At 41.9% G+C, this 18,325-nt stretch overlaps 1 protein-coding gene across 4 annotated transcripts in view; it reads right to left on the reverse strand.

Annotated features, from left to right (window-relative positions):
* MXI1 (MAX interactor 1, dimerization protein) overlaps window positions 1-18,325 on the reverse strand; it is a 75,415-nt gene that overhangs the window by 19,721 nt on the left and 37,369 nt on the right. For all 4 annotated transcript variants that reach the window (XM_048505597.1, XM_048505600.1, XM_048505598.1 and 1 more), the window contains exon 3: window positions 17,214-17,243. In XM_048505597.1, the coding sequence (XP_048361554.1) occupies window positions 17,214-17,243 (30 nt within the window). The remainder of the gene's footprint in view (window positions 1-17,213; window positions 17,244-18,325) is intronic.

An 18,325-nucleotide genomic window follows, 5' to 3' on the forward strand; every position in this document is an offset into this window, starting at 1 on the left:
TAGATTTTTTGCCCCTATGTGCATCACTTTACATTTTGCTACATTGAACTGCATTTGCCATTTCTGAGCCCACTCACCTAATTTATCAAGGTCCGCTTGGAGCTCTTCGCAATCCTTTGTGGTTCTCACCACCCTACATAATTTGGTATCATCTGCAAACTTGGCCACCACGCTACCCACCCCTACTTCCAGGTCATTTATGAATAGGTTAAAGAGCACTGGTCCCAAAACGGATCCTTGGGGGACACCACTGCCGACATCTCTCCATTGTGAGAACTCCTCCCTGCATTTTACACTCCACTCCTTTGTTCTCCCGGTTTCTCAACCAGGTTTTAATCCATAGGAGGACTTCCCCTCTTATTCCTTCTTCATTGCTGAGTTTTCTCAACAGTCTCTGGTGAGGAACTTTTGTCAAAAGCACTTTTGGAAATCCAAGTAGACAATGTCCACTGGGTTCACCCCTGTCCACATGCCTGCTTCTTACAGCACCCTCAAAGAACTCTAGTAAGTTTTGTAAGACAGGATTTGTGCCTTCTGCCAAAAAGCCATTGCTGACTCTTGACTACTCAGCAGGTCTTGCTTTTCTCTACATGTTTTAAGTAATTTTATCTTTAATGATAGATTCTACTAATTTACCAGGAACAGATGTCAAACTGACTGGCCTGTAATTTCCCGGGTCCCCCCTAGATCCTTTCTTAAAGATTGGTGTGACATTGGCCATCTTCCAGTCTTCAGGGATGGAGCCTGATTTCAGGGAGAAGTTGCATATTAAAGTGAGAAGATCAGCAATTTCATGCTTGAGCTCTTTAGGAACTCTTGGGTGAATGCAATCTGGGCCAGGGGATTTGGTAACATTTAGTTTATCAATGGCTGCCAGAACTTCTTCCTTGTCTACCACTATCTTCGCTAGTTCCTCAGATTCGCCTCCTAAGAAGCTTGGTTCAGGTGCAGGAATGTTCCTCACCTCCTCTTGGGTGAAGACAGATGCAAAGAATTCATTCAGCTTCTCTGCAATCTCCCTGCCATCTTTTAGCACACCCTTTGTTCCTTTGTCATCTAACGGGCCTACCGCTTCCCTTGCTGGCTTCCTGCTTTTGATGTACTTGAAGAACTGTTTGTTGCTGTAAGAACAAGGCAAAGCCCAGTCCTATACTCTGTCCCACCAAAATATCTCAGGCGATTTGTGAATTGATTTACCATTTCTTGGACCGTCTATGTTCTAAAGTGCTCTGCTTGGGTCCAAGGCGCTAGGATCCAGGCAGAATATGCTTGTAAGCCTTGTGAATTTCAGTAATAAAAACTTTAAATATCAAACACCTGTACCTCACTCTATCACATTACATACATATAACACTTTCAAATCCTTCTTTCCCAAATCCAAAAACATACCAAAATATCCCTGTACTCTCACAAAACTGCCAGTCTTCCTAGTGTCTCCCCACCCCTTTACAAACTCTAACAGCGATGACTACAAATACCACCCTCCTCACCCATTTTGTATCCCACTGGAGCTTCAAAAGCCAAACAAGAAATTGCTCCAGTATTGAACAATATTATTGCTTGACTCACTTCCTGGGGGGACTTGGAAGCTTTTAAGGTAGGAAGAGGGGAAAAGCAGCATTGTTCTGTCCTGCTACATATCACAGAGCACCATCAAACTGTTGTTGGTTCATGCCAAAGCAGGTAAAAGAGAACTAGAGGATTAGTGTACTGTAGGAGTACCAACCATAAACATTATCAGTGTGCACACTTATTGGTTTTAAGTTAACAAAAAGGACTACTCTGTAAATAATTGGCTTTATATCCCACACCCTTACTCTCTAGTTAATCACGTGAATTTAATTTTAATTTAGAATCCTTTCAGCACTCTTTTTTAAAAATCCGTAGATAGGAAACATTTATATCTGGGTACATTGTCACTATTTGTATCATCAGAACATTTATAAGTAGTGCTAAACCTGAACTGTGCATAAATTTGGAAGTCAATTATTTTTCCATTTTAAAAACAGTTCCAAGTCTCTAAATGTTTCTAATTGTGAATCTTAGCAATCCCGTTTTTTAAATCCTCTAACATTCTACTCCATCCCTGTTAAACGTGATGTTGAACCTTTACAAAGCAAGTTCTTGGACTATAGCCAGAATTTCTTGGATCAGAACCATAACTAGTCTCTTTAGCACACAGGGTTATTGCCTTGAAAGAGGAGGGAGAAAACTCAACATGCAACCCTCTGGAATCCCTCTTAATGAGCAGAGCATTCTTTCTTGTGGATTCTGGATAACCCGTACAATAAAAAAGCTTGGATTTGCTAAGATCAAGGGTAGCTATAGACCAGTTAGAAAGCATTGCTTAGAGCAACTTGCCTACAGCTGTAGCCATGGAAGAGCTTGAATTCAGTCCTACAATGAATGGAAGAACCCAAGGAGAATGCGTGGGGAGGGATGGAGATTAGAGAATGGTCCATGCAGAAGACATGGAAGTTGGTAAAGTATCTCCTGGGAGCAAGCTATAGAACGTGATGCCTTGTGGATGAACACGCAACAACCGATAGCCCCTAACATGGAACTTCTGTTACCCCAGAACGTGATGAAGAACTAAATACTAGCTGTCAGGATGCCTAATGTGCCATCCACGTTCCATAGTTAGACAAAAAGAAAGGAGGAGACCAGATTCTGGGGCTGATTTCATCAATAAAGCCAATATCAAAATTTATACTGGATTAAACACAATGGATTACAGCATGCAAGTAATCATGTGAAAAAAGTGATCTTTTCCCCAGTGGTCTGTTCCATGACCTCTTGGGAGATAGGTAGGTAGGGTTTAGCTCCCATTCCTGCAATCTCAATTTTTGCTTTTTGCTTTTGAAAGCCTCCTACCTCCTACTTTTCATGTGAGCAGATTCCTCGGTGCAGAGCAATCTACCACACTAGATGACACAACCCACATGGGAAAAGTAGTGTTTGACCGGATGCATGAAGCGGATGCATCCAGGGATGGTAGGTGAGATATTACTTCTTCCACATGGCTGAAGGCCATTCTAAGAGACATCAGTAAACATCTGAGCCAAACATTTAAAAGAAAGATATTACATATTTATATGCGCTACTCCTTTCAGTGTTTTACCTAAGAAACAATAGCCCGGCCTGTAGAATGTTATCTGACTCACTCACTAGAGACATATACATTCTAAGTATCATTCTGTGGGACTGCGTAATACTGCCTTCTGGATTCAAATGTCCATGTTTAGTAGTGACATGTGGTGGGGGGGGGGGAAGTACCATCTTGCAGAGTTGCCAAGATTCACCAGACAAAGGCTCTCTTTGTCCTCTCTTTTACATTAACTAGACCCAACTCATACGTTATACAAAAAAAAATTCACAAAATCTGTTCAGTTCAATGGGTCTAGAATGTTACCCTCCTAGTCCCTTACCCGTTCTTGGTGACCTTGTTTTCTGGTAGAGGGAGTAAACTAGATGGTCTCTGGTATTTTCCACCTCTCATCTTACAATTCAGAATTTATGCAGCTTTCCTCATCATCACACTACAGTGGTGACAGAAGTTTCATTCTAAAAATATCACTGTACAGTACAAAAGCCTCTTTTCCCTGCGCACAATTTGGTAAACCTAACCACTACCCCAAAGTTTTGCCTTCCAGGCTATTTGGAATCTGAAGCCAGGTTAACTGGATAATTGGGATAAAACACGGTCATAAATGCACTAATCTGGTGTTTTTTTCCCCAGACCCCCCCCCCCCCCCCGAAAATAGAAAGAATAAAATTTAGCTTGTTTAGTTTAATGCTACCTGCTGGGCTGTATCCATATAATACACCTTCCCTGAGAAGGACCAGTGTGCTTTGTATTTCTTGGAATTTGCTCCTTTGCAATGTTATTTTCAGCCTAAACTCTCCTCTCCCTCCCCTACTTGTAAGCTTTTACACAGACTGCTGGAAAAACATTCTCTCAAACACACACACAAAGACAAACACTTCCTACTGAGGTGCAGGATTCCAGAGGTTCTTATCGCTGCTCTGTTGTGCAGGCAGTTCCCTCACATGGCAACAAATCAAACTCTTGACTTTTGGGGCCCCTCTGTTGCCAAAATGTACTTTATCCAGCAAACATGAAGCCCATAATCTAATTTTTCTAGCCAACAAACATTTGGAAAGGGTCAGCTAGAGAACACTGTCACTGCACATTTCCTTAGAGGGTCATATTACCTCAGATATCCTACAGGGACAAACTGTTCTTTAGGTCTGCTTTCTTACTTCTTCAGGCATCAAGGGAACAAAGTTGTTTGCTTTGAGCGAAGGAACATCTGTAGTCACACTTGCCAGAGAGTCAGGATAAGTGTTTTGTATCATCTAATTATTGCAGACCCTAGCAAAAATGTCTGCTATCTTCACAGTGCTCCTCCACTAGCAGTCCTTGCTTACATTTGGATTTGATCACATAAAATGCTTTTCTGGAAAAGTCCAGTTCACTGGCATTTCAAGGGCCTGGAAAGATAGCTCAGGCATATCCCTCCCCCCTCCCCAGTTGTATTCAGTGTGTGGGGACAAGATGAAGCTTACAGAACTGGAAAGGATGAAAAAGACCAACTCTCCTTGCGTAAAAGGTCAGACCATGATTTGCCACAATGCAGCAAACAACATATTGCAGAGGACTTCAGCAAGAGAACCATGATACACGGAAATGCAAAGACAACACTCTTTAGCTCCTGTCAATCCAAAGTAAAATTTTCTTCCCTGTCTCAAACATCAAGACTCACAGAGCTTGCACCCAGCACCAGAATTTGCTTCATTTTACCAGTACCTAAATGATACACCTGTTAAAATAAACACACCTGCAAAACAAAATAAATATTCTCTCAGTGCAATTTTAACCAGCCAATTGACTTTAATGGCTGTAAACCTGTTTAGGATTACACTATTACCACACAACAAAACATACAAATCCACTCTTTCTAAAGTACAATACACTTTGTGTTTTACATGTTTAATGTATATTCCACTACCCAAGGCACAACTATTTAGAGTTATTTGGCAACTAAAAGATTAATTGTAAAACTTGGGAAAAGTACATGGATCTCATTTAAGTATTATTGGCTAAACAATGTTTTGTAAGTAATGACTGTATGTGACCTTCCAGAGTATATAACATACCAAGCGGATGACTGGACACTGATAAGAAATCAAAGTTTAGATTTCTTTTCAATACTGGAATAAGGAGTTCCTAATCAACAATTACAGATTTTGCACAATGATTTACCAAGATTCTACTTTTTTTGAACTGTTAATAAATACAGTGAAAGTTTATTAATTAATTCTATCACATTTTTATCCTGCACATTCCCGAAGAAGCACAGAGTGGTAATGTGGTCTTCACCTGCCATTTTAGATGAGCATCCTATTCCTGACACTATGCTGGCAAGACATGGAACTGAAACTTGATTATTCATGACTAAGGCTTATTCCGCACATGCAGAATAATGCACTTTCAAACTGCTTTCGGCACTCTTTGAAGCTGTGCAGAATAGCAAAATCCACTTGCAAACAGTTGTGAAAGTGGTTTGAAAACGCATTATTTTGCATGTGCGGAAGGGGCCTAACAGAGTTTACTGAACTATTATTAATTTATTAATTTATTGAGGTTTTATACTGCCCCTTCCCTTATGGGCTCAGGGTGATTTACAACACATCAAATTCATATAATTCATATCAATAATAAATGTTACAATTATAATAAAACAATAATTATCCAATAGCTCTTAAAACATTCCCAATAAAATCTGAAACTATGTTATGGACTTTCCAGATGGCAACAGAAATTAAATTAACTAAAATTGGCAAATCAATAAAACATCTGGAAGTAATCAATAAGCAATCAATCAGTAGTCAAATATATAAATGGGCTAGAATGGAATGGAAGTGGAAGACCAAAAGATATTAACTGTCACTGCCTCAACCATATGCCTGGTGACACAGCTCTATCTTGCAAGCCCTATGGAATTACATTATGTCTCCCAGGGCTGGTCTCACTCGACAAAACATTCCACCAGGTAGTAGCCAGTACCGAAAATGCCCTGGCCTGGTTGAGGGAAGCCAGATCGCCCTCAGGCCAGGGACCACAAGCAAATTTTCATTTGCTAATTGGAGCCTCCTTTGGGGGACATAGTGGTAGAGATGGTCCCAAAAGTATGTTGGCCACAGATCGTTTAGGGCTTTGTCCAACAGTACCAAAACCTTGAATTTAACCAGCTGGACTTTCCAGAACAAGCCCAAGGGTAACCCTGTGTAAAGCAAGTTATAGCAATCCAGTCTAGAGGTGACCATGACAGGATTACTTTAACTAAGTCAGTCTGGGACAGATCGGGAGTCAGCTGCTTCACCTGGCAAATATGGTAAAATGCCATGCAAATGGTGTGGCTTATCTGAGCCTCCATTGACAGGGAGTCTCCAAGGAACACCCCCAGGCTCTTGACAGTCAGCTGCTACAAGCTGCATCCTATCAAGTAGGCTAATAACATTCTTCTTTCCACCATTTCTGTTCCAGTCACAGGACCTCCATTTTTGCTGGATTTAACTTCAGCTGGCTCTCTTTCATCCATTCTATCATAGCCCTCATCAACTAGCTAAAACACTTGAGACAACATCCAGATGACTGTCAATTGACAGATATAACTAGGTGTCATCAGCATATTTAACCAGCATATTTAACCAGCATATTTAACCAGAGCCCTTCGGGGATAGGGCGGGTTATAAAACTAAACAATAAAATAAATAAATAAATAAATAAATATTTATGAAAATCCAGTCCAAACCCTCATACTAACTCAGCAAGAGGGTGCATATAGATATTAAATAGTATTGGCAAGAGAACTGCCCCTTGCAGGACCCCACACACCAACTTGTGGTAGGCAGAAATTCTCTCAACAACCCTCTGTCCTCATCTTGAAGTAATTACCACAGCCACTGTAAGGTTGTCCCAGATATCCTAGCACCGATGAGGCAATTTGTCAGAACGTCATAATCAACCAAGTTGAACACTAATGTTATATCCAACAACAATAGTGGCCCCACTTGCCCCAGTTCAGGTGTCTCTGGAGATAATCTGTGAGACCAGTCAGAGCCGTCTCTATCCCATGGCCAAGGTAAATTGGAATGGATTATGGACCAGTGTTTCCTCCAGATAGGCCTGGAACTGCTCACCAACCACTTTTTCAATTACTTTACTTAGAAAGGGTAGATTTGACTGGCCACAGCAAAGGGATCTAGAGATTTCTTTTTCAAGAGCAGTCTCACTATGGCCTCCTTTAGATTACTGGGAAAAATCCCAGTACTGAGGGAAATATTAATAATATGCCCCAGAGGTCCTCATCTACACTGGCTTTTACCTGTCAGGATGGGCACAATCTAGGAGGCATGCAGTGGGTTTAGCAGGGGCGTACCTAGGCAAACTGGCGCCCGGGGACAAAACCTGAGTTTGGCGCCCCGGCCTGGCGTATGGGCGGCCACCCTCCCCCACCATGACCAATTTGGGCATTTGGGGTTATTTTTGGTGTTTTTTCGGCCTGCAGGGAGCGCATTTAAAGCTAGCTGCACCATGATTTCAGGGTACCATCCAGAGACTGTCCTGATGATACCACCCAAATTTGGTGATGTTTGGTTCAGGGGAAGCAAAGTTATGGACCCCCAAAGGGGGTGCCCCCCATCCCCATTGTTTTCAATGGGAGCTAACCTGAGATGGGGGCTACCCATTTGAGGGACAATAACTTTGGTCCTCCTGAACATAACTTCACCAAACTTGGGTGGCATCATAAGAATAGTTAACAGATGATACCCTGAAATTTTGGTGTCACTAGCTGTAAAAATACATCCCTTCCAGGCACCCCAAAAAATTTGCCCAAGATTCTTTGTTTTGCAGTGACTTTGCTCCACTGCAGCTAATGAGGAATTTCTGAGGCAGGCTGCACATTTTGAAGATAGAGGCACCAGACTTTCAAGGTGGCTCCAGGAGGGCATCCTGCTAATTGCATCCAGGCTTAGAGACCTTTGCTTCTGTCCAATTTTATGGGCCCCCCAAAGGCTTATTTTGTTTCCCCGCTCCTGCACATGAAGCCTGCTGGGTGAGTTCTCTCAGAACTTCTCAGCGCCCCCACCCACCCCCAAAAGCAAAGCTCACCAAGCTTGGATGCTATTACTCAAGGCCTCTTGGAGCCACCTTGAAAGTCTGGCGCCTTTGTCTTCAAAAAATGTGTGGTCACTGCTTACACACTCAGAAATTCCCCAGAATCTGCCCGCCATCAAGCCTGCATGATGTGCATGTTCTGTGGTGGGAAAAATTATTTTTCCCACCATAGACTTCAATGGGGCTTTCTGTTATGCCCAGCTGGCTCTGTGGTAGAGGTTTCAACAGGAGGCACTGTGGTAGTGGTTTTTTTTTCTCTGGTATGGGGGGCACTTATTTCCTGTAGGGCTGCTGGTGTGAATCTCCTGAAAGGAACCAGCCAACTTTGCTAAAGTTTGCCTGTGATGGCCGAATGCTGTGGGCATCAGGTTCACCTTCAACTCGGTGCCCACAGCATTTTCCTCTTCCACACACATTTTAGCAAATTTGGCTGGTTCCTTTCAGGAGACTCACACCAGCAGCCCTACAGGAAATGCCCCCACTCAGAGCAACATCCCTACCACAGTGCCTCCTGTTGAAACCTCTACCACAGAGCCATCTGGGCATAACAGATAGCCCCATTGAAGTCTATGGTGGGGAAAGTAATTTTCCCACCACAGAACTTCTGCTGAAGAGCCTGGCAAATTCTGGGAATTTCTGAGTGTGTAAGCGCTGGCTGCACATTTTGAAGATAGAGGCACCAGACTTTCAAGGTGGCTCCAAGAGACCTTGAGTAATAGCATCCAAGCTTGGTGAGCTTTGCTTCTGGAGTGGGGGGGGGGAGTTGAGAGAGTTCTGGGAGAACTCAGCCCACAGGCTTTCATGTGCAGGAGCAAGGAAACAAAATAAGCCTTTGGGGGGCCCATAAAATTGAACCCCCATAAGCAAAAGTCTCCAAACCTGGATGCAATTAGCAGGATGCCCTCCTGGAGCCACCCTGAAAGTCTGGTGCCTCTATCTTCAAAAAATGTGCAGCCTGCCTACACACTCAGAAATTCCCCATTGGCTACAATGTAGCAAAGTCACTGCAAAACAAAGAATCTTGGGCAAATTTCTTGGGGTGCCTGTAAAGGGTGTATTTTTACAGCTAGTGACCCCAAAATTTCAGGGTATCATCTGTTAACAATTCTTATGATGCCACCCAAGTTTGGTGAAGTTATGTTCAGGGGACTAAAGTTATTGTCCCTCAAATGGGTAGCCCCCATCTCAGGTTAGCTCCCATTGAAAACAATGGGGATGGGGGCACCCCCTTTGGGGGTCCATAACTTTGCTTCCCCTGAACCAAACATCACCAAATTTGGGTGGTATCATCAGGACAGTCTCTGGGTGGTACCCCGAAATTTTGGTGCCGCTAGCCTTAAAAATGCGCCCCCTGCAGGCCGGAACGTGAAAAAACACTTTAAAATGTAAAAAACATACAAACGACCCTGAAATGTTGGTGCCCCCCCACGTGACCAAATGGGGGGCGCCCGGGGACAAAGGGTACCCCATGTCCCTAGGTAGGAACGCCACTGGGGTTTAGCAACCCTCAGAATTCTGTCCACACCACTACATTCTACAGCTATCCCTGGCAGATATACAACAGACAACCCACTTCTGCTAGAAGATTTGGGAGTGTGAGGTTATTCACTGAACTCTGTTAATATTTTTCTCTGATATTTTGCAGAATATGTTTTGCACATGTACCTGTATTATGGCTTGGAAATTGGTAGACTTTAACAGTGATAAGCACAGATGACACCCAGTACAGAAAATTTTACGTCATGGGATTGGACAAGATAATTTTGTATCAAAGAAAACGTTGTGGGAAATCCAGACATCACAAGCCGAGAGAACTATTGCCATCACAGGAAGAAAGTTCTGAAAGCTTTTCAGATGAATGCATACACACGCTTCTGATTTCAGTGAGACCACTCTTTTTCAGGGTACAGAAAAAAGGTCTGCAACAGCAAGTAGAAATGATGAATGAGCAAGTGATGCTCTTCTTGCGTAGAGAAAAGCAATAAGGAAAGCTTCTGTATGTCTGGCTCCTGCAAGGGCAGCACGAGCAGGCAGAGAAGATATAGAGACAACCCTAGCTGCGAAAGAAATACTGCATTTTGCTAAGGCTGCTAGAAACAATAATTTTTGTAGCTTTAGCATCTGCACCAAATTTCTGTTCTTGGGAATTTCAATAGTAGCATTAATACTATGTAAGTACTATCAGACTGATTACTTTTTTTAGCATTATGTACAGTGCTTAATACAAACCAGAACAGACAGCAGAATGGCCTACCCTGTTTTAGCTAAACTATTATTATATAAGCCTCCTGAGATCTCTAAGATGATGGAAATATCCCTATCCCCTCACACACCAAATCCTACCCCAAAAACAGACTGAATGAAACATCAGAGGACATCCTGTGTCAGTCAGGGGAAAAGCTGAGATGATCTAACAGTTCTTTATAAATAATATCTCTCAAAAGCTTATTTGATTTCCGTCATTTCCTTCCCCAGGCTGTCCCAAAATAGCTCATATTAAAAGCTTCTCCCTTTGTGAAGCACAGTTACAGCACTGTCTCTTCACACCCACAACAATTATTTTGTGGTTTGACCACACACAGAATCAGCTCCCATGGAAGACTAAGGCAAAATTATGCAGGCTGGTAAAGTTCTTAAAGCAGTGTCAGGAAAGCTTTCTTCCCACAAAGAACAAATGGAATTGAATTTAGCATCCATGCAGCTCAAAAACCCTCTCTCCAAATGTACCCAGGGATGTGCTCATGTCTGCATGCTCATGACTGCAATGTCAAGTGATAATATGCACGTGTGAAAGTTAGCAAATACTGCTGGTATCGATTCCATTCCACTTGGCATTACCGTGGCCAAAAGGAGGCAACTCAGGCATGTTGGAGGGAACTCTGAAAGTCAGCAGTGAGGACAGAGATCAGTTGCTCAGAAGACAGCCACACAAACAATCACAGGGAAACCACACTCCAAAGCAAATAGCCCCAAGGTAAAGTGGTAAAGCATAATGGGTCCAAAGGTCCCAGAACACTTTCAAAATATTGTAACATACGGTAAGCACAAACTTTTATAACATCATTGATTTGTCAACCTCTCAGGTGACCCAGTCCCCTTGTGTTGCCTTTTTAAAAAATACTTGGCTCTATCCATGCAAAATGCTCATCCTCTTGTATATGGGCACGAAAGCTAAGCAACAACCCAGCAACCAAAGTGATCCTTGATGGACTCTTCGAAAAGCAAGACAGAGTGCATCTACACTAGGACTGGAACATTACAGACAACAAAAATAGACTTTCATTCAACATGACAGCATGCAACTCTGAGCAGATTTTATCATGCATTTAGGAAAGAATGCAAAATACTCAACCTGTTTTTATTGGGTCTACTTTCAGCCTAAGTCAGAGAGGTTAAGGTCCCTTCTGCTGCTTGTTCATGTCATTTAAGCTGTTGGCAGCCAAAGCAGCAGCAATAGTGCATTCAAACTGCTGCCCAGACAGGTACTTTTTCACATTCCAATTCTGTTTGTCCCCCATTGTCCTAGTAATAAAGATCATAACCATGGTGCCTATCGTGAATCGGTAAATGGACACAAAGGCACACATTCATTTTAAAATTTCTAATATGTAGGCAGATTGGTTGAACAACAACCAGGAAAGTGATTTCTGACTAGCCTAATACAAAAGCTTGTACCTCTTTAACAGTTTATAAGCTTCTGAGGTAAAACAAAAACAAACATGCAGGAAGTGAAGTGCAAACAAGACATGCCACTTTCTTGCCCAGTTTGCTAATTCTGAATGGAAATGTCATGATATATTAATTTATTATGTATATGTATTTTTAGCTCGCCCTATACTGGGAGAGTCTCAGGGCAGGTTACAACATAAGATAAAAGTAATAAAATACCGTTAACATAAAAACAATTACAATCTATAGCAGTATAACCATAAAACTTATTTACATTCATAAAACCTATTAAAACCTATCAAAATTAATCAACCTTATTAGAATTCATAAAACCTATTTAAAAATTCATATTACCAGAAAGGGGAAACCATTTCTTCAACCAAAGACCAGGGGAAATAGGTGTGTTTTTACTAGTTTTCCAAATGCATATAAAGAAGATGCTTGACGCACCTCAGGTGGGCAGATTGTTCCACAGTCTCGGGGCCACCACTGAAAAAGCCCTATCTCAGGTCTCCACCTTTTTTACCACTGAAGGCAGTGGTACCAACAGAAGGGCTTCATCTGCTGATCTTAGGGCATGGGCAGGCCCCTATGGGAGGAGGAGTTCCTTTAGATACCTGGAGCCCAAGTCATTTAGGGCTTTATAAATCAATTATAATATTGAGTGATTGCATTTATTTACCCCCCACCCCCACCCATACTCAGGCTCAAGGAGGCTTGAATTGGGCTCAGTAGTGAATTGGCTGCCAGTGTAGTACTTCCAAGACAGGTGTGATATACATCCAGCCAGCAGTATCTGTTAGCAGTCTTGCTGCTGCGTTCTGCTATATACAAGAAGCTATAATGAAATACTCATTTTTCCAGGGGCTGTATTTCTAGGGGCTGTATTTCTAGGGATGTATTTCTAGGGGCTGTATTTCTAGGGATGCAAAATTGGATGGATTGACTAACTGAAAATTAACATAATTTAACTGATTTAAAAATTGCCCCAGATAATTTACACAGACCATTTTCCAAAGAAAATGCTCATTTCAAATACAAGTGCTTGTAAAATGAAGGATGGCAGAATGTATACTTAGATGAGATGACTTTTCCAAGATAGTGACTTTAGCGACAAAAGGGCTTCTTCAGCCCACTCAACATACAAAATGTAAGCAAAATGAAATCAATGAAAACGTTTATAACTGATTGAGATATACTGTACAGAATACAGTACCTGCTGTAATGAGGCCCACAACTACATTGTGGCATGAACAGTCACACAGGACCTTATCATAAAGTAGTACCCTTTGATTCCAGCTGGTCAATGATTTTGTGGTAAGATGACCTTGTGATTGGCCCCATCCACATGATCTGCAAACTTTTGAACATTACAGCAGCATCGCAGGATGAGCACTTGGAAAAGAAGTTCCCATAAAGGTATTGCATCATTCAAAGAATACCAAGGAATGAAAACATGCAGTTCTTCCAGTCAGGATACCAAGGGAAGGCACATCTTTTGCACTCCATGAGAAACAATGCATTTTATGTCCTGCTGTATTGTGAATCAATTTCACATCTTTCAAAAGAATTTGAATCGCAAGAAAAAAATAAGCATGCTCATCTAAAAATGTATATCTATCCTATTTCCAATTTTTCACTTGTACAAGGTTATATAAAGGCACTTCAAAGGAATCTCATAGACTTGGCCCAGGATGTTAAAAAAAATTAAGACAAAACTAGCTCTCAGACTTTAGAAGACAGTTTTCCCTGTAAGGGCCAATAACCAACAATTTCCCAGTGTCTAATTATTGAAATGAACATGTACAAACTGAAAATGCCCAAGCTTTCTGTGTTTCAAACTGAGAGAGGGGATGACGACATAAATAAAGATGTGGAAAGAACAAGTTATCAGATAATGACCTTCCAGATGCCAATGACAGAAAAGCCAGAAACAGAAAAGTAAAAGCACTTTGCAAATCCCCATAGTAGGTGCCCACCCCTGAAACACAGACAGTCAGAAAAAAAGGACACAGGAATGCAATCAGTGATGAAACCAAGTTGACAGAGCAAAAGTCAGGATCTGAACCTGGCTTGCGAATCCTGGTTAAGGTTAACCCTGGTTAACGTAAGAGATATTGCTAATTTGGTTAGAGCAAAGAGGCTGTATTAGAAATTCTACATGTATTTCCAATCTCTTAAATATTGAGGAAATTATGCTGCATCAGCTCCAAGGTGTTTTTACATGTCCTCTGGGGCATATACTTTTCAAAGCACTGCTTATCTGACTTGAATGGGTTAATATAAGATTTAATGCACCAGACAAGCCATTGTTTGCAGACAAATTGGGACAAACTTGAGGGGCAGCTCCACCCATGAGTCCAGGCGGCCAGCTGTAGCATCATGACCCCGCTGCCCCCAAAGGGCTTCCCAGCTGCATGGGGAGGCTTCACAAACATGACAGCTTCCCTGCCACCAAGAAGTCACCATAGAGAGCAATAGGCTTATATCACCCAGAAGGTAAGTCATGCCTCGCAGTGCCCCCGGCCTGCCACTGCTATGTCCCTGCTCCAAGTCCCATCACCAGGGAGTGTGGTGGTGGCCACGCGGAAGTGGTTTCACCTGTCTGCTGGCGTAAGTGCCCACAGAGAGTGAATCTGGTGGAGTGGCCATGCCACTGCTCTCAGAGGCCAAATAGTGGATAATTTTGAAAAATACAATATGAATTCAATATGAATTCACACACAAAAAATTTAGTATGAATTCACACACACACACAAAAACGTAAAGGGGGGGGGGGAATGGGCAACTGCCTGAAACAAGGCCTTTAGATTCAGAGATTTTATCTTGCCACAGTTAAGTCCTGAAACAGTTGCAGACTGACAGATGCTACAGATAAAGCAATAAAAATCTAAAGGTGAAGCAATATAAAGGTTTGCTTTGGAATCCAGAAATCATTTCCTCTTGGAGAATGCAAAAAATGTGTAGTGTTGATCTCTGCAGACAGTTTTAGCCATTTCTGCTGTGAAGCACACTACAAGGGCATCTGTGAAATTATACTGATACAAAGGGATAGGGAGAAGAGCCTGAAAAAAGCAAACAAGACCCAGAACTTTTCCACTTCTAGGCTGTCATTACCAACTTCAGGTTCTGAACTAACGACCATTTTTCTAGCAACTCATCTGCCACTTTGACAAATATTCCACACAAAAATTAGGAAACTCCTTCAGACAAAGGTAGAGTGACTCCTGACCCAATAAATGCATTGGCTCTAGTCTAAACTTTGATTCAATAATACATTTCTTGGAACCAACAGCAAGCTTGCCCCACTTCTCCAATGGCCAGAACACTTTGGAAGGTTGGCAGGGGGGTCAAGCAATGGACCAGAAAAAATCGGAATCACATGGCTGCAATAACCACACAACATCACCAGAAGCATGACAGTTTCTCAGAGAAGCTGCTCAAAAGCTATTCTGGGTTTTTGTGTGTGAACAGGTGGGGACGGGATGCACAGCAGGAAGAAAAAGCTATCAACACCCCCCCCCCCCTTAACTACAAAGTTTACAAAGCTCAGCTGTGTTGAAACAAAATTTTAAAAAACACTGGAGACTTTGTTGTTAAAAATGAAACAAAAAAAGCAGCAGTTACCATAGAATCACAGAGTTGGAAGGGGGTCTTACAGGCCATTTTTAGTCCAACCCCCTGGCCAATGCAGGATCAGCCTAGAACATCTCTGGCAAGTGCTTGTCCAACCGCTGCTTGTAGACTGCCAGTCAGAGGGAGCTCACTAGAGGTGTGAATTCGGAGGTGCCAAACCCAAAAAACTGCTTTTTCAGCCATATAGAATATATATATATATTTATATTTATAGAATAAATATATTTATTCTATTATTCTATTATATGGCTGAAATATTTATATTTCAGCCATATAGAAAATATATATATATTTATATTTATAGAAAATATATATTGGGTTTGGCACCTCCGAATTCACACCTCTAGTGAGCTCCCTCTGACTGGCAGTCTTCAAGCAGCGGTTGGACAAGCACTTGCCAGAGATGTTCTAGGCTGATCCTGCATTGGCCAGGGGGTTGGACTAAAAATGGCCTGTAAGATCCCCTTCCAACTCTGTGATTCTATATATTTCTATATATATAGAAATGGTGCCTGTGTGTGTGTGTGTGTGTGTGTGTGTGTGTGTGTGTGTGTGTGTGTGTGTGTGTGTGTGTGTGTGTGTGTGTGTGTGTGTGTGTGTGTGTGTGTGTGTCTATGTAAATATTTAGCACAAATTCTGTTGAAAACATAAACTTGATCCAGAACAATCCCGCCCCTAATCCTGAAGCAAGCAAGCAAATATAAACAGGAAATAAACAAACTACGGCCAGGTCAAGGGTCAAGGGATAAAGCAGGATACCAAGTAAAGGAAAATAGAACTACAGATATTGCAAGGAAGGATGCACTCTATCGATAGGCAACTTCTACTAGTCCTTCTGTTAACTAGAATCCTTGCTTGAATTGAGTTTACGTGTTTCTTTTACCCATTCTGAATAATTATCTTCTTCCACTGCACTACAGTAGTAAGCTTAGGCCTGTAGATTCAACCAACTTCTTGCTGTGCTGTCCTGAAGATAAATTTTTAAATAGGAAACCCTGGTACAAGAATCCTAGAAGCAATATAATAACCTGATCTGCGTGTGAACAAACTCCCTGTTGTCTCAGTAGTATTTATATTACTCTAACTCCTGTTACAAAGGAGATGAAAGTCATAGAGAAGAATTAACCAAGCAAAAAAACTGCACGGCTTGCTAAAACTTGGGTTCAAGGATAAACAGGCCGTGTCCTAAAGCAGGTTACAAGAACACCCCTCCCCAGGGGCGATGGCTAGCCAGTAGCTTTCAGAACCATCGGACAATGCTATTTCCCTGTAATGCAGCGGGGATTATGACAGCCTTGATAGGCAGAGAAATGAGAGGGAGGGAAAAGACACACAAAACCTCATCTCTTTTGTTAACATGTACCACTGCCTGAGAAATCCAATACCCTAGCAACCTCATGTGTGGACACTGACCCAATCAGATTTCAGTTTGCAAGGAAAAGAGAAACAGTATTTCCTCTGCATACAGATTAGCTGCAAAAATGGGTCACTTCTTTGCATTTCAGAGAGAGTGGGAGAGACCCTCTTTCTTTTTTGCTAGATCTTTGCAAGGAGCTTAACAAGCAAGCAAAAACAACCCAACCCCCCCCCCCTCACCTGGTGCAACGTGGCATTTCCAAAGTCCCCCAGCAAAGCAAAGAACTACTTCAGAGTTTTAACATTTAAAAACACAGTACACTAATCAATGCTGTATTTATTGGAATTCACTTTCTTAGTGACTTACCGGTTCTTCTCTAACTCATTGTGTGTAGACCTGGAAAATAAACCCAGAAAAAGACAAATTAGCCAACAGCAGTCATATCACTCGAGAGACCATTCCAATAACCCACGAGCTTTTTTTAAAGTTACAATAGATCACAACTGCACATTCCACTTTATACTACAATATACCCCATATGAAGAACAAGATATACTGACCCTCCAACTAACAGTCCTGATTTCAGGGTCTTTGTTACTTGCTTACACCTAAACAGGTAGCTCTTAAGATCCTCAAAGCTCAATTTTTGGCATTTTCTGTCAGCTACATTCATTTGCTTATTGATTCAGTCCACCCTTAAAGCTGTGATACTCCAAAGGTGGAAAAGCCTCAGATTTTCTAGGGACTCTATCTTGAATCACGTTAGAAATTAGAAATAATTTAAAAGGTTTACAATTCAGGATAATTGATCCTAAACAAGTCTGTTCTCTGAGCTTTTAGTTAGATGTGAAAATTTTCATGGGCATTAACATTTATGAGGTTATATACTTTTTTTTTACCAGTGTAGATCTGTAAACTTTATGATCTAATATGCCAACATTAACCAACAAGTCTTACTGCTTGGAAGAGTCTGAGCCCAGTAAGTCTCTCTCACATTGGATTACCTAAAAATAATCACAGCTTTTTAAATAATAAAAATATCAGGGTTGGTTGCTGTGAATGGACCTGAAGTTTCTCGAAGCTCAACCAAAATCACCTGTCACCTATCTGAAAGATCCCAAAGAGTGTTCTAATAATAGTAATAAGATACATTTCAAACTCCAAATGAAATTATTGATCAAAAACATATCATGGTAAAGAGCAGCCCAACCCGGGAGGGGAGGGGAGGGGAGGGGAGGGATGGGCTGTTGGAGCAAACACAGGGCCACACTGGTGTTTGCCCTTCCTACCGGTATAAGCGGCACTTACACCAGTGGGGAGGGAAAACTGAAAGCCAGGCTAGAACCGCGGACCTCGGTGGCACCCAATCTGGAAGGCAGCTCAGTCTTCAGATCTGTTTGGCATCCAGGTGGATGTCAGCATGACTGTGGGCATAGCCAACTTTAATCAGCTTCCACCAGCCTTTGGAGCCAGGAATG

This window comes from Sphaerodactylus townsendi, linkage group LG08 (genome assembly GCF_021028975.2).
Source record: "Sphaerodactylus townsendi isolate TG3544 linkage group LG08, MPM_Stown_v2.3, whole genome shotgun sequence".
Taxonomy (NCBI): Eukaryota; Metazoa; Chordata; class Lepidosauria; order Squamata; family Sphaerodactylidae; genus Sphaerodactylus; species Sphaerodactylus townsendi.